The sequence below is a fragment of the Prionailurus bengalensis genome, chromosome B3 (assembly GCF_016509475.1).
Source record: "Prionailurus bengalensis isolate Pbe53 chromosome B3, Fcat_Pben_1.1_paternal_pri, whole genome shotgun sequence".
Taxonomy (NCBI): domain Eukaryota; kingdom Metazoa; phylum Chordata; class Mammalia; order Carnivora; family Felidae; genus Prionailurus; species Prionailurus bengalensis.
Genome location: NC_057355.1, coordinates 50,157,890 through 50,173,441, shown reverse-complemented (window position 1 = coordinate 50,173,441; position 15,552 = coordinate 50,157,890). Strand labels below are relative to the sequence as shown.

The 15,552-nt window shown below is 35.1% G+C and overlaps 1 protein-coding gene across 4 annotated transcripts in view; it reads left to right on the top strand.

Moving 5' to 3' along the window:
- The window catches only part of UNC13C (unc-13 homolog C), a 617,803-nt gene that overhangs the window by 478,422 nt on the left and 123,829 nt on the right, over positions 1–15,552 (top strand). For all 4 annotated transcript variants that reach the window (XM_043555384.1, XM_043555383.1, XM_043555386.1 and 1 more), the window contains 3 exons: positions 2,228–2,354; positions 11,063–11,159; positions 11,810–11,953. In XM_043555384.1, the coding sequence (XP_043411319.1) occupies positions 2,228–2,354; positions 11,063–11,159; positions 11,810–11,953 (368 nt within the window). The remainder of the gene's footprint in view (positions 1–2,227; positions 2,355–11,062; positions 11,160–11,809; positions 11,954–15,552) is intronic.

Genomic DNA, 15,552 nt, shown 5'->3' with positions numbered 1-15,552 from the left:
AGAAAACTCTTTTTCTTCGAAGATACTTAAAAATATTTATTAAAATGAGGACACAATGCAAATTATCTAAGTTTTTATGTAAATCATTTGAATAAAGCTAAAATTTAATAAGTCAAACCTTGTAAATTTAAATTCCAAAAATAAAACTATTGACAATTCTAGAAGTCAGTAGATAGCTAGTTGCCAAAGAATTTCAGGCTTCATGTATATTACATCTAGAACCACACATATACAAATTTTGAGAGTCATATGAATGATTTAGTATTCAAAATATTCCCCAGCCAGCAGGTACACCTGTTTTGCATGCCTCATTGATTCATGAGTGCCTTCAAATGCATAAATTGAAACCAAAGAAAACTGGTACTTCTTAAAACTTGGAAATAATACTTTGTTAGGCAGTAATCTGTTGGATTTATGCCATCCAGAGAAAGAACTGGTGAGTTAGTTTGCCCTTTCTCTTAAATGCTTCCATAGCTCAAATTTCTTCCCATACTCCAAAGCAGTATCTATTTCTTTGTCAGCAATGGCAGTCTACAAACATTAGTAGCATCTGGAAGTAGTCACCTCTTGTTTTTAGAATTTAGAACAAAAGATAGTCCAAAGTGTTTCTGTGAGCTTATAGGGTGTTAATCATAAGAGCAGGTGGTATCAGTCTCAAGAGCAGATGTTTAGGGTTCTGGCTCACTCTGTGGGTACCACGTATGAGATCCCAAGTGACCACAATCTATTTAATTTTTGAGTTTGTATTTGTGACGAGTAGAGTCTTCTTAATGTGTGGGTGTTAAGACAAAGGTCTTATTTTATCTGGGTTTGAGGGTAGTGTTGCATTAAATTCCTAACTATGAGTTTATCAAATAAATGTCTCCTCTTACTGTGTGGAGGGATACTAGACATCTGAGGAGAAGGGTTGGGGAGAATTAACATTAAAAGAAAGAAAGAATGAAATAAATTTGGAGGGATTTGAAGCAAAATGTTACCTAGTTCATAATTTTGTTCGGGAGTTTAGTCTATAAGTACTAGTTTATTCTTGTGTCTATGCATAACATTAGATTACAATTATAATCTCTACAAATTGTCTTGAATGAATAGTTGTTTAGATAATTTGAAAATGTTTGTTTGGGAGTTGTGTTCCCTCCTGTGTTTATCATTGGTATTTAAATCCCTCTATAGTCACATTTTGGAAAACAAAGATGCCCTCAATTTGTGTATAACAATTTAATTGCTTCAGTTAGTATTTTCAGTCTGAAATGTAAAGTATGGGATGTCTCCAATATGAATCAAAGAACTTTGCTTAAGAAACATTCACAGACCTCATGCAGAACTTGTAAGAGGACACTTCAACTTATAGTCTGGAATATTTGGGGTTTGGTTATATCTATATTTGTAGCCAGAATTGGCAGAGATATTAATATTGGAGGGAGGGGAGAAGCAGCGATAAACATGTTCAGTAATACTATTACTTGTCACTGTTCCCCAGTACTATATATCCAGATTTTAAAAGAAGAAAAAGAAAGAAACAGTCTTAAGCTATACTTTATAAGCTAGAGCAAAAAAAAAAAAAAAAAAAAGAAAAGAAAAGAAAAGAAAAAAAGAAAGAAAAGAAAAGAAAAAAAAAGTCACATATTCGGAAATCCTGCTAAAGAAATGTCAAAAGAGCCACAGGGTACAAAATAATTTTAGCTGAGCTTAAAAGGGGAAGAAGAAATCATCTGGCTTAGAAGTTTGATATATTTCCTCTCCTTTTCAACTCTTAATTCTTTCAATGTTAAATATCCAGGCCAGAAATGTGATCTACTCATTCACATTGCCAGTATTTATCAAGGATTATGTCTCCTAGTTTGATTCATGTTTTATCCATGCTTAGAGTTTTAATTCTCCCTAGAACTTTGCATCAGGCTAAAAGTAGTCAAAATACGAAAGCATGGAAATAAATAGAAAAGGTTTGGTAGGTTCTACCACTTTACATCAGAATCCTCACCTTTTTCAGGCAAGCACATTAGAACATTCAAGTTACTTTTCATTATTACTTCCCCTATTCCACAGAGGACCTAGGATGCTTTTGTGCATTTTGTGAAATTTCAGGTCTGTCTTTAACAATTCACTTAGCTTTTACCTCAAATATGCTATTCTCTTCCTTTTTAAAATACCACTAATAAAAGTAGATTAGAATACAGCAGCATTGTTGGCAAACCAAACTTTATTAAATGTTTGATTTTATCTGTTATAGAACATGAGAAGCAGCGGTTATGCAAGAGCACCGATTATATGAATTTGCATTTCAAAGTGAAATGGTTTTATAATGAATACGTGCGAGAGCTTCCTGCCTTCAAGGATGCTGTCCCTGAATATTCCTTGTAAGTAGTGATTTTCACCCCCAAGTCTTCAATTCATAGTCTTGTAAAAATTACACCTGAACTATGCAGCCCTAAAATTTCTTCTCATAGTCTCTGCATGGATGCAGACATTTCTATTATAAAATTAACATTAAATGACTTGCATTTCTTTCGGACCGTATTTAATTGAATTGTGTTGCATTTTTCAGCTACATATTTAATTGAATTGTGTTGCATTCACTTGGATATTCAACTCAAAGGAAAAGAAATACAAAACAAATATGGCTTACATAATGAGGTTATTTTCTGTGAAAGTGCTCAAACTCAGATTTTACTGGGAAAATGAAGGTATTTGTATACTGAGCATTATATTCAGATTTTTCCCTTTAATTTAAACTGAAAAATGTCTTAGAAATGTATATTTCTAAAATAGAAGTTATAATTAAACAGGTAATATTTTCATAAATATGCCTGTATCAAATACATTTCTAAGCACACAGACCTGTAATACTCTGCATCTGACATTTATCAGAATTCTATTTAATTCTATTGACGAGGGTCTTCCATATGCCAGGCACCATGTCAAGTGCTATAGGACAATAGTGAATAGGATAAAGACTGCAACCTGGAAGATGCTTGTGCTTGATGAGATACTAATAAATATAAAATTCATGATAAAGCAAGGCAAAATTTAATAAGCACTAATTCAAGAAGCACAAGCAAAGTGCAGTGGGTTCTCACAGAAGAGAGACATTACCCTATGGAGGACTCTACATAATCTTTATGTACGGAGTAGCATTTGATATAGACTTTGAAAATTTTGTCAGTTTATGGCAAGAAAAGCATTTAGATTAAAAGGTAAGTTATGAGCATTATTATGGAATTAGGAATATATGGGCTAGGGTCCACAGGAAATAATGCCATTCTCGTGGGGTATAGGATATGTTTACAAAATGAGTAGACAGGAAATGTAGTTTTGAACTAGATTATTATAAATAAATGCTGTGAAGCTTGCCCCACATTCTTAGGCATTGTGGGCATTGGAAGAGACAGAGAATGGGGGACAAGGAAGAGATTTAGAAGGTAGGGAGTAATGTAATGAATTTCCATTTAGTATGACTTTTCTCATAGAAGTTTATAGGGTACAGTGAGATACTGGGATAAGTTAAAAGTCTATACACATTAGACAGTGATTGTAGCAAGGATGTCAAAGATGAGTATGTGTGGGAGAGAGATTTCAAAGATAGAATTTACATAATTTGTCAACTAAATACAAATGAGGATAAAAGAAATAGGGAAGAGTTAAACATGAAATATATGTGCCTAAGCAGCTGATAGTATCATTGGCTTGTAAAAAAGAGATGCTATTAGCTGGACACTTTTGTTTGGCTCTGTCTCGACGAAACTACACTAACTAAAATCAGACTGGCATGCATACTGAAGACCATTATAAAAGCTGAATAAAATTAAATAGCATCAGAGAAAAATCAAGGCAACCAGGATTTAAGAAGTTATGGTCCTGAGAAAAGAGAAATGCATTGAGGTGATTCTTGTATTTGCTACAAGGTTTTTTTGTTTTTTGTTTTTGTTTGTGTGTTTGTTTTGTTTTTTCTCTCTATCCTCCCTGCTCCCATGCATTTGACAATTAGCAGTGCAGGTCTTGGTGGCCAAACAGAGAATAGCAGCCTAGTTTATAGCAATCTCCCTAGGCTGGAGAAATAAAAATTGGCGTTCAGTACTATGAAGGCTGCTTGGACTTGCAGGGTCAATTCCTAGAGAGATGGGAACCCCAGAGAAGTAAACATAACATCCTGCAAACAGTTTCTCCCTGAGGTATTTTCTGATTGTTAATCTGCCCTTGTGTGGAGACTGAGGCAGAAATAAGCAAGTAGAAAGCAGGGACTGAGAGGTTAAAAATTGAGTAGATATGTCAGCAGCCTCATAATACTAGGGACACAAAAATGAGAGGTCAAGACTTCCTAAGATATAAGACTTTCCAGACTTTCAGGTGAGATCCTTCAGGGCTCTGAAGAACTAGAAATGGCCCAGCCTAAAATTCAGCCTTGTCTCCATTATGATCCTGTAAATACAAGGACAAATTTAGATTTTCTCAGGAGAAAATGACCAATCAAAAGTTCCATAATTTTTCATAGATAATATGTAATATTCAACAAAAAATTAGACTGTCAGGCAACAGCACCAAGTGACTAGACTCCAAGAAAAAGCAGACATTATACTTACCAGACATAGGCTTTGATGTACCTTCAAAATGTGAGAGAATTTCAACATTCTATCAGAAGACTACAATGAAAATTGCAGAACTGAAAAAGGATGAAATTAGGAATGTAATAAATGGGTTTAAAGACAGATTATATATAGCAGAAGAGGGGATTGAAAATGGAAAATAAATTTGTATAAAAAATACAATGAAAATTGCAGAACTGAAAAAGGATGAAATTAGGAATGTAATAAATGGGTTAAAAGGCAGATTATATATAGCAGAAGAGGGGATTGAAAATGGAAAATAAATTTGGAGAAATTTTCCATATAAAATAGAGGGAGAGACAAAAAATACAAAACATAGAAGAAAGAATAGAACAAAGAGTACATGGGACAAATTGCAAAGGTCTAATGTACAAAGAAATGAGTCCCAGAAAAGGAGAAGAGAGAAGGCACAGTGTATGGATTTTGTAAGATGGATGAAAAAAAACATGAAACCACAGCTCAAGAATTTCTATCAGTCCTAAGCAGAATATTTAAATGCAAGAAAAACTACCTGTCATTGCATCATAGAAAATTGCTTAAAACCAAAAAAGAATTTAAAAAAACTTTCCATTTATTGAAGTCAAGGAAGGGAAGACACTTTACCTTCAAAGGAGCTACAGTAATACTCATGGATGATTGTTCAGTAGGAGTGACTAAAACCAGAATACACTGCAATGATACCTTTTAAGTGCTGAAAGAAAACAACTAACAAGCTTAGAGTTCTATAAGCATCAAAAATATCCTTCCAAAAATAATATATATCCTTTCAAAACAAAGTGACATAAGTATATTTATATAACTGAGAAGCTGAAAGAATCCATTTCCAGCAGACCTTCACCAAAAATATATAAGCCATACTTCAGATAGAATGAAAATGACTAAAGATAAAAATATAGTAATGTAGCAAATAATGCACTACAAAATGTATGCAAAGAATAAAATTTAAAATATGTTAACTGTTTAAAAATTAAAAATCTGTAGAAGAAAATATACATAGAAGTAAAGTACAAGACAATTGGATAAACACATGCAGTTAATATGCTGTAAGATCCTTGAATTGTTCACAAAGTGTAAAATACTCCAATTTAAAAATCCTCTATTGAGTCTGGGTGGCTCAATCAGTTGAAGTTCGACTTTGGCTCAGGTCATGATCTCACAGCTCATGGGTTCGAGCCCTGCATCGGCCTCTTTGCTGACAGCTCGGAGCCTGGAGCCTGCTTCAGATTCTGTCTTCCTCTCTCTCTGCCCCTAACCCACTCTCATTCTGTCTCTGTCTCTCTCAAAAATAAATAAACATTAAAAAAAATTAAAAATCCTCTAATATGTCATGGATATGTCATGGATATATGTTATAATTTATAGGGTAACCCCATAAGGTACAATATTGTGTATTCATAACACAGTAGGGTGGAGGGTAATAAAACATACCTAAAGGTAAGAAAGGAAAATGCAAAGAATAAAGAGCAGGCAGGAAATTTGGCGGGGGGGGAGGGGGGGGGCAAGATGATATTTTTAAGACTAAATATATCAGAAAATTGAATGTAATCATTAAATATTAATGGATTAATACTGGACTACCAGATAAAATAGTAAGACCAAACTGTCTTGCTCATAATTTATGCATCTAGAAAGGTTAAATAAAAGGATGAAAATAATAATTGAGATAAAATTTTCACAAGATTCTAATATTAAAAGAGACTTCAAGGTAAGAAATATAATAAAATAATTTTGAGAAATAGAAATATTTCGTGATGATTGAAGAAGCAATTTAACAAAAGATATATCAGTTAGAAATGTAAATGTATCTCATAACATGTTAACAAAATATATAAAGCAAACATTGTCAGAAATAAAAGGAAAAAATGAATCTACAATGCTACTTGGAGATTACATTTTTCAGCAACTGACTAAACATTCAGACAAAAAAGTCAGTAAAAATACAGAAGTTCCAACAACACAAATAACATACTTAAATATATTTATTCTTCTGTATCTATATCTGTACCTGGTCACCTAGAGGTTCCATAATTTTTTGTGGGAATTGTTTACAAACACACACACACTCACACACACACACACACCTATCTACAATTTATCACAAATGATGACAAAACACACATTGTTATCATATGCACTTAGTGCATTTACCAAAATAGACTATTTGTTCGACCATAAAGGAGGTCTAATGGATTTTCAAAGATTGAAATATATACTGTATATTCTAGTACCACTGTGGAATTAAGCCAGAAATCAACTCTAAGATAACTAGAAAATGACCAGATAGGGAAATTAAGCAGAAAACTCTAATTCATGAGTTAAAAAAGAAATCACAGTGTGAATTACAAAATATTTTGAACTGTGATAATAAAATATGACATATTGAAACTTGTGGATTGCAGCTAAAACAGGAAATAGAATGATATTCTATAATTCCATAGACAGAAATTCTATAGAATTCTATGATTCTGTAGTGAGAGGGAGAAAGGTATAAAATCAATAGTGTAACTGTCAGAAGAATAGTTTAAAAACCAAATTATGTCAAAAGAAAGTAGAAGGAAGAAAATGATCAACATGACCTGAAACAAAAATAAATTTTAAAATGGAAGAAATTGCAAAGCCAAATTTGATGTTTTAAAAATATGATAAAGATAAAAGAAGACTTAGCAAGACCAATGGGAAATGAAAAGGAAAAACCGATGTCGCAAATTGTTATCTGAAAAGGACATTACTAAAGGTAGTGTAAAACATAAAAAGACATTATTTATGCCAGCACATTTAGAAGTTAGACAAAATCTCCAATTCCTTTATATAACTTACAGGCTAATGTAAAAAAAAATTAAATAGGCCCATAAGTTTTAAAATTTGAATCCATAGTTTAAAATCACACAACAAAAATTCCAGGTGCAGAAGGCTCCAAATGGAATTCTTCCAACTATTTAAAGAAGAATGTCACCACTCTTACACAAACTCTTCCAGAAAAGGCAGGAAAACTTCTCAAATAATTTGTTGAGTTCAGCATATTTTTACCTACTAAAACTTATTGAAAATATGACATATAAATAATTAAAGAACAATTTCTCTCTGAGCATACATTTAATAAATAAATAAATAAATAAATAAATAAATAAATAAATAGCATAGCCAATAGAATGCAGTAGTTTATAAAAAGACTAATATAGCATGACCAAGAAGTATTTATTCCTGTAATACAAAACTGGTTTCACATTTTAAAAGTAATGAATGCAATTCACCACATTTAAGGAATGAAAGAGAAAATCCCTACAGTCCTTACACTGGATACAAAATAATAATTTAATAAAATACAAGATCGGTTTATTATAAAATTCTCCTAGAAGTTAAAAATAGAAGGGAACTATCTTAATATAATAAAGGCACACTCTTTCAAAAGAGAAACAACTATACAAACATTGTGCCTATTTTTCAATTGAAATGTAGTCGACAAACAGGAGTACAACATACTTGTTCAACATTATATACATTACAAATTGATCACCATATATCTAGCTACTATCTGTCACCATGCAAAATTGTTACAATATTATTATGTTTCCTATACAGTATATTGTATTTCCATGTGTTACTTAGTTTATAACTGAAAGTTTGTACCTCTCAATCCCCTTCCTCTATTTCACACATCCCTCCCCTTTCCTCACTTCTGGCAACTGCAAGATTGTTTTCTGTATCAGTGAATTGATTTCTCTTTTGCATGTTGGTTTGGTGTTTTTACATTTCACACATAAGTCAAATCATATGGCGTCTGTGTTTTTTCATCTAACTTATTTCACTTAGTATTACACCCTCTGGGGGTGTTGTTACAAGTGGCAAGATTTCATTTTTTTATTATGGCTGATAATATTCCATTATATATCTGTACCACGTCTTTATCTGTTCATTTATCCATGGACACTTAGGTTGCTTCCATATCTGGTCTCCTGTGGTGTGGCTGACTGTGAGGTCTGACTGGCTATGAGGTCTGGCTACTACTGTCACAGGTGCTCCATTGCACTGGCATGAGCCCAAACCTAGGCAGCATTGCTTGAGGGAACCCCAGTGCTGGCCACCATGTGTAGTGGGGCAGGGGGTTGCTTGGAAGGGGCCCCACAACTGGTTGAAGTCTCCTGCCATATGTGGCAGTGTGGGAAACCACTTGGGAGGATAGCCAGGCCAGGGCAGGGGATTAGGCAGGGATTCTGCAGGGTGGGGCACTGGGTGCAGTAGATGGAGAGTGTCAGAAAAGGTGCCCACCAGGGCTAGGTCAACGAAATAGAAGAGAAGTGAAAAGGAAATGGTGTCCGCCAGGCTTCTCTTCCCAGAGAATATTCCAACAGATCCTCACTCTTCTGTCACATGCTGTAAAATTAGTCAATGACACTCCTTCACAGGTAGCCCAGGTGCTTTTCAAAGTGCTGCCTCTGTGCTGGGACTCAAAGTAAGTGAGATTGAGTGCATGTCCTTTAAGAGTAGAGTTTCCATTTTCTGTTGCTCTCTGGCTTTTCTGGATATAAGCCCTGCTGGTTTCCAAAGACATATTGTGGGTGCTCATTTTCCTGGTGAGGTTGTCTGGGCTATGGAGCCTAATGTGGGTCTCAGACCCCTTATTCCTCAGGGAGGGACAGTTACAGTATCCCTCTCTCTTGTGGGTCATTACACTGACAGGCATCAGTCCTGACTAGACCACCTCTCCACCTGTCTTAGCTGTCTCCTTGTGGCTAACAGATAATATCTGTTCTGTTATTCTTCACTTCATTCTCTGAGATAGTTGTATACATAATTACAGATTTTGGTGTGCCTGTGAGAGGACAAAAGCTCAGGATCTTCCTACTCTGTCATCTTGATCCCCTTCCTCTCCAGACATTATGCTTATTGACAATATTTTGAAAGTTTCCCCCTGAGATAAAAAAAAATGACACTGAGAGCTGATAACATCACCTTTATTTACCATTGTACTAAAAGTGCTATATAATACAATAAGACAAGAAAGAAATAGAAAAAATATAATGATTGCAAAAGCATATATTAATGCTGTCAATATCTGTGTATGACATAATTGTGCATCTAGAAAACCCAAAAGAAACTACAGGATAACTAATAGAATTAAAAAGAGAATAAGTCTATGTAAAAGTTAATTAAGTTTCTATATAATACCCACAGGCAATTAAAAAATTACATATAAACCTTACCATTTAAATAGCATTAAAATCACGAGAAACAAATGGTGATGAAACATGTGCAAGCCTTCTACTTCTAGAATGTGTTACTTAGAGACATGTTACTAAGAGACATTTAAGTTGAACTTAAATAATATACACAATGTTCCTAAAAGGTGTATTACTGTACAGATAGTAATTCTCCCCCCATTGACTTATAGACTTATTGACTTAATGCAATCCCACTAAAAATTTCAGCAGATATTTTTGTGCAAATTGACAAATTCAATCAAAAAATGAGTACAGAAATACAAAGGACTAGGAATAGCCAAGATAATCTTGAAGACGAAGGAAGAAAAAAAAAAAACAAACCTTGAGAGCTGCACTATTAGTTATGAAGACTTAATCAAAAGATACAGCTATTAAATAAAGTGGTGTTAGTGTATGACAAATAGACCAATAGGACAAAGTAGTCTAGAGACAAACCCACATACGCCATTACCTGATATGCACCAATGATGCCAATTAAAGGCAGCAGGGAGAAGGATTCTCTTCTAAAATAAAAGATGCTTTGCACTTGCACCTCCACATGGAAAAAAGAACTTTGAAACTCTGACCATTCACAAAACCCAACTGCGGATGGATTACAGATCACAAGTCAGAGGTGAGCACCTAGGCTGAGTTAAAGGAAAATAAATAGGGGCGCCTGGGTGGCTCAGTCGGTTGAGCGTCCAACTTCGGCTCAGGTCATGATCTCACAGTTCGTGAGTTCGAGCCCCGCGTCGGGCTCTGTGCTGACAGCTCAGAGCCTGGAGCCTGTTTCCCATTCTGTGTCTCCCTCTCTCCCTCTGACCCTCCCCCGTTCATGCTCTGTCTCAAAAATAAATAAACGTTTAAAAAAAAAAAAAGGAAAATAAATAGTCAGTATGGGCGGAAGCCCAACAGTAAAGTACTAAAAAGTGAGAGAATGGCATAATAGGGGACACAGCACACATGATTGACATTTTATAAAATTTTGAATTATAAAGGGAATTGTAGGGTGGGGATTGGGAACTAAGCTTACTTTAAAAACCATGGGAAGAGCTAAGAAAGAGATAAACAATGAAAGTAAATAAACAGGGATGTATGTGTTTGATGACGTAAAGCTAAAGGTCTCCAGGAAACAGAACTACAAAAAAGGGAATGAAAAGAGATTTTAGGTCCTGAATTACTCTCATGTAAGGAAAGAGCAGTATTCACTGTTAATTATGTGCAAATGACATCTTTTTTGGTATGTAACATTATTTTTTTTTTTAGGTGGTTTGAGCCTTTTGTCATGCAGTGGCTAGATGAAAATGAAGATGTATCAATGGAGTTTCTTCATGGAGCACTAGGAAGAGACAAAAAAGATGGAGTAAGTTTAAATTAGTTTAAGATTACTTTTTGTCAATACTCTTTCACACTATTCACTTGTAACATAATGGGGATTGTTAGGCTCATTGTTATTAATTAATTTTATTTTAATCCTCTAATGACCAAAATAAATGTAAAACACAACTTTTAAGGGCTGCTAGAAACTCTAGGGAATTGTTTAAATTAAAAAAAAAAATTACCCTTTTGCTTCCAGGATTCCTTTACCTCTTGAATTGATCTGGGTCTACAAGTTCACCAAGCTTAAACAAAACTTCCTGGTCCTGAAAGCTTTCCAGGATTTCAAGATTAGGAGGAGATACCCTCCAAATCCCTCCGGAACAACTTAAAAGTCTTGAGCCACAATAGGCTTGCTAACCCATCTTTGTGTCTATCGGGAATGAGAGAACTAGTCCCTCAATGTAGAAATGGAAAAACCAATTAATAGGAGCCTGTCTCTAATATTAGTTCTAATACTTTTCCAGGAAAGGAGATGAATGATTTTGAAATGGGTAAGCATTTTATTAAATGGGAAATGAAGGCATATAAGATGAAGGTACATGGTATAGGAGATTCACTTATTTACGTGATTTGACTCTTTCCACAGTCCCTCTAATGTGCTTATTGGAATGGTATCGCCTTCTCTCCCTTCAGTTCCAGCAGACGTCTGATCATGCCCTCTTCTCTTGTTCTGTGGTTGATGTCTTTGCTCAGCTTAACCAGAGCTTTGAGATTATTAAGAAACTGGAGTGCCCTAATCCTGAAGCATTATCTCACTTAATGAGAAGATTTGCAAAGGTGGGTTAAATGGAGTGCATCCTTTCTTTTCTGAGATGGTGGCATTTATTATTTTCTCACATAGAATTTGACAAATGCTATTGTTGTTTGTAGTATTACTCTTCTTTGACACCACTACCCCAACTGAATTTCTAATTCTAGTACCAATAGGTTCTGTTTCCAGTCTTGTCATCTGACTTCCTTTCTGCCCTTTTTGTTTACTAAATATAAATTTATCATCTTTAAAAATATGTTATTCACATTAGTGATTCAGTTGTTCGTACCATTGAGGGAACTACTATGGATGGCAAAATCATTCCAGATATGGTGCTTCTTAGCTGAAAATGAGCCTTGGCATTTCATATTTAAATTGTAAGTATTTTTAACGGGCCCTATACTACAATGAAAAGTCTATAAGACTTGGAGTCATGAAAACAGAGTTCTCATTTCAAATCAGCCAATAACCGTGGTATGAGTCTGAGCCATTCATTCCATTTTTATGAAATGTAGTTTTCTTAGTTAACAGATTGATTTCGATCAGATTAAATACTCTTAAGATTTCTTTCTCCACCTATATATAAAAACAAATATACAGCTTTGACATGTTAAAAAATAAAGGAATGCCAAAACTCAGTTAAATTATATAATATTTAAGATGTATTAATTTATAAGGGCTGCCATAATTAAATACCACAGAATCATGGCTTAAAAAGAGAAACATTATTTTTTTATAGTTCTGGAGGCTAGAGGTCTGACTGAGATCAAGGTATCAGCAGATTTAGTTTCTTCTGAAGCTTCTCTCCTTGGCTCAGGGATGTCAGCCTTCTTAATGGGTCCTCATGTGATCCTTCTGTGCACATGCACCCCTGGTGTTTATTTGTGTACCCAAATTTGCTTTTCTTATAAAGACACTAGCTAGTTTTCTCAGGTAGGCACTTCAAGGGGCCCTCGGATCATCCCAGAGAGATGCCTTTGAACTGCTAGAAACAGTTACTGTTCTGTTCAAGTCTTGATGCCAAGGTTGAGGGCTGGTTGAGAAGAGGGCTCAGAGGAGGCTGGCTGGAGTTTGGTCAAGGAAAGAGTCTTTGTCACCCTCTGTCATTCTGTGATTGGGATTCTAGCCTGAGAGATCCCAAAGAAGAGAGAACATAGGACTCATAGAGAGCTGATGGAACTAGAATTGGAAGCTTAGGTCCTCATTGTAAGAAGTCTTGAAGAACAGGCAAAGTGGCCAAACTTCTTTTAGTAGAAAGTAGGAGCTGTGAGATATATAGGTAGGTAGGTAGGTAGGTAGGTAGGTAGGTAGGTAGATAGATAGATGCAAGAAAGAAAGGAAGGAAGGAACGAGAAAGAGAAGAAGAAAGGATGGAAGGAAGGAAGGAAAGAAAATGAGATGCCAGTGAAGACTTTTAGGTAGATAAAATGTCAGCCTAAACTGTATTACATTATTTGTGTCCCACCAAGTATTTTGAACTCTAGTCTTCATCTGTTAATTAAGTAGGCTAAAGTAATCTCCTGCTTTTAATGATAATAGCTAAAAATCATTTCTCTTGGTCATCTCTAGAGGAAACTGTTGGTAGCAGCTGATTTCAACCTCCCAGCGTGGTAAAATCTGCAGTAAGCTCTGCGGGAGAATTACTCTAAAAAAATTCTCTAAGAAAGTCCTTTCTCGATGAACAGCTGCATTTTGGGTGCCTGCCAAGAGAAGAATGAAAGGGGGTCATTAGGGATACTGTAGAAAAAAGTGTGTCACATGCTATTCTTGGAAATCTGTGGGACTTGTGGAAGAAGGGTCATTTGAGAGTTTAATAATCTCAGAGCTAATATATTTGGTAACATGCTATTGTAATTGTGCACTCTATGAGAAAGGTAACTAGGATTCACCCTCAGAGTGGTCATGTAGCAGGTTATGTAAGCCAGAAGCATGTAAGTATCGAGAGCAGAATGAAAGCTCCACTAGGGGTCAAGGCCTTGGGCCTCAGACCACCCTCCGCTCCTTGGTAGTTTTGACCTTTCTGCAGCTGTGAAGCTGCACCCAGCCGTGTTTAGACTGCCCAAGGTATAAGCAAGTGGGCTGGAGGAAAGTATAAAGAAGTGGGAGATTACAAAGAGAGTTATGTTAGAATCACACACAGGAAAACACATTCTCTGAAGTGAGGAGAAAAGAATTAGGCTCCATGTGTCACTGAGGAAATGTGAGGTTTTTTTGGCACAATAAAAAAAAATTTTACATAACTAAAATTTGTTCAATCCATGTAAATTAAATACTACCAAATTATTATCATGAGGAAATAATGTGAGAAAATAAACCTTTTCTGGGAAAGTAGAAATGGGTAATTTCATTGAAAAATAAATTCTATTTTGTTGGAATGATTTTTAAAAATCATAAAAATGAAAACTGGGACTTTATGGTTAATATAATTAGGTATTTCACAGCCATGTCAGACTATTAGAATTGGTGTTCTTTCATTACATGTGACCATTGGTCTTAAAAACCCTATCCTTCTTAGAATTAGGATCCTTGTGTCAGAATATTGAAATCATATTCTCTTCCTGGAACTTATATTGATTTAAACCTCCCAGAGAAAAGACATCAAAAATGATAACAGCAAACATTTGGGAAGACTGAGCCTTCTAAAGTGGGATTTAAAGGAATGATTTGTTCTTATGAAAGCATATGTAAAACTGAATATACCAAAGAGATGCTTCACATTTCATAGCTCTGATGACAGGCAAAGAGTGCATGTGGGCAGTGAACATTTCTATGGCTATATTGCTGCTCTTGGTAAATATGAGCAGTTTAATTAAGAAAAGAGATATGAAGCAATGATATCTTCATTATTAAAAACCAACGAATGTTGACTTTTGGCTATGATTCTGGCTGGTTTTTGTTTTTGTTTTTATTGAGTTTCCAGGGACTGGGGACACTATGGTGAATGAGACACATGTATTCCTTGTTCTTGGGGAATGTAATCCTAATTTTCAAACTTACTGATGATAATTAATTGACCATCACTATGTACTTATCACTTTACATATTTTGTCTTGCTTATTCTTCACTACAACCCCATGACACAGATACTATTATTTTTCCTAATCATTCCAGTGATGAAACAAGCTTAGAAAGTTTCAGTAACTCAAACAAGGCACCCATCTAGAAATGGTATGGATAAAGTGCTTGTAACCACTGAGCAATACTACCTCCACAATCTGGTATCATCACAAATCAATTGATAAGTTGGAAAGCAGCAACTCACCATTTATTTTCAACCTTTGAGCCAAACCTAGGCAACTCTCTGGATTCTATCTTACACTGCATGCATTAAAATACAGTGCTGTAAATCACTGAAGTGACATTTCTGATGTCACTTACTAGATAGCATACTTCTTATCCTCCATGCATTGTTCTAATCCTGAATGTTCCATAACTAAAGTGGGGCTGAAAAGATGGATTTTGAACCAGGGCTCTTATCTTACTGATTGCAAGAGTAATACCCTAGATGGACCTACTGGTGGTGTTGACAGGATATTTAGCCCATTTCAAGAGCATGCCATTAGCTCAGGAGATCATAATGACTTTGGGTAATTGATCACTATCTCACTTAGTAATACCAGTAGCT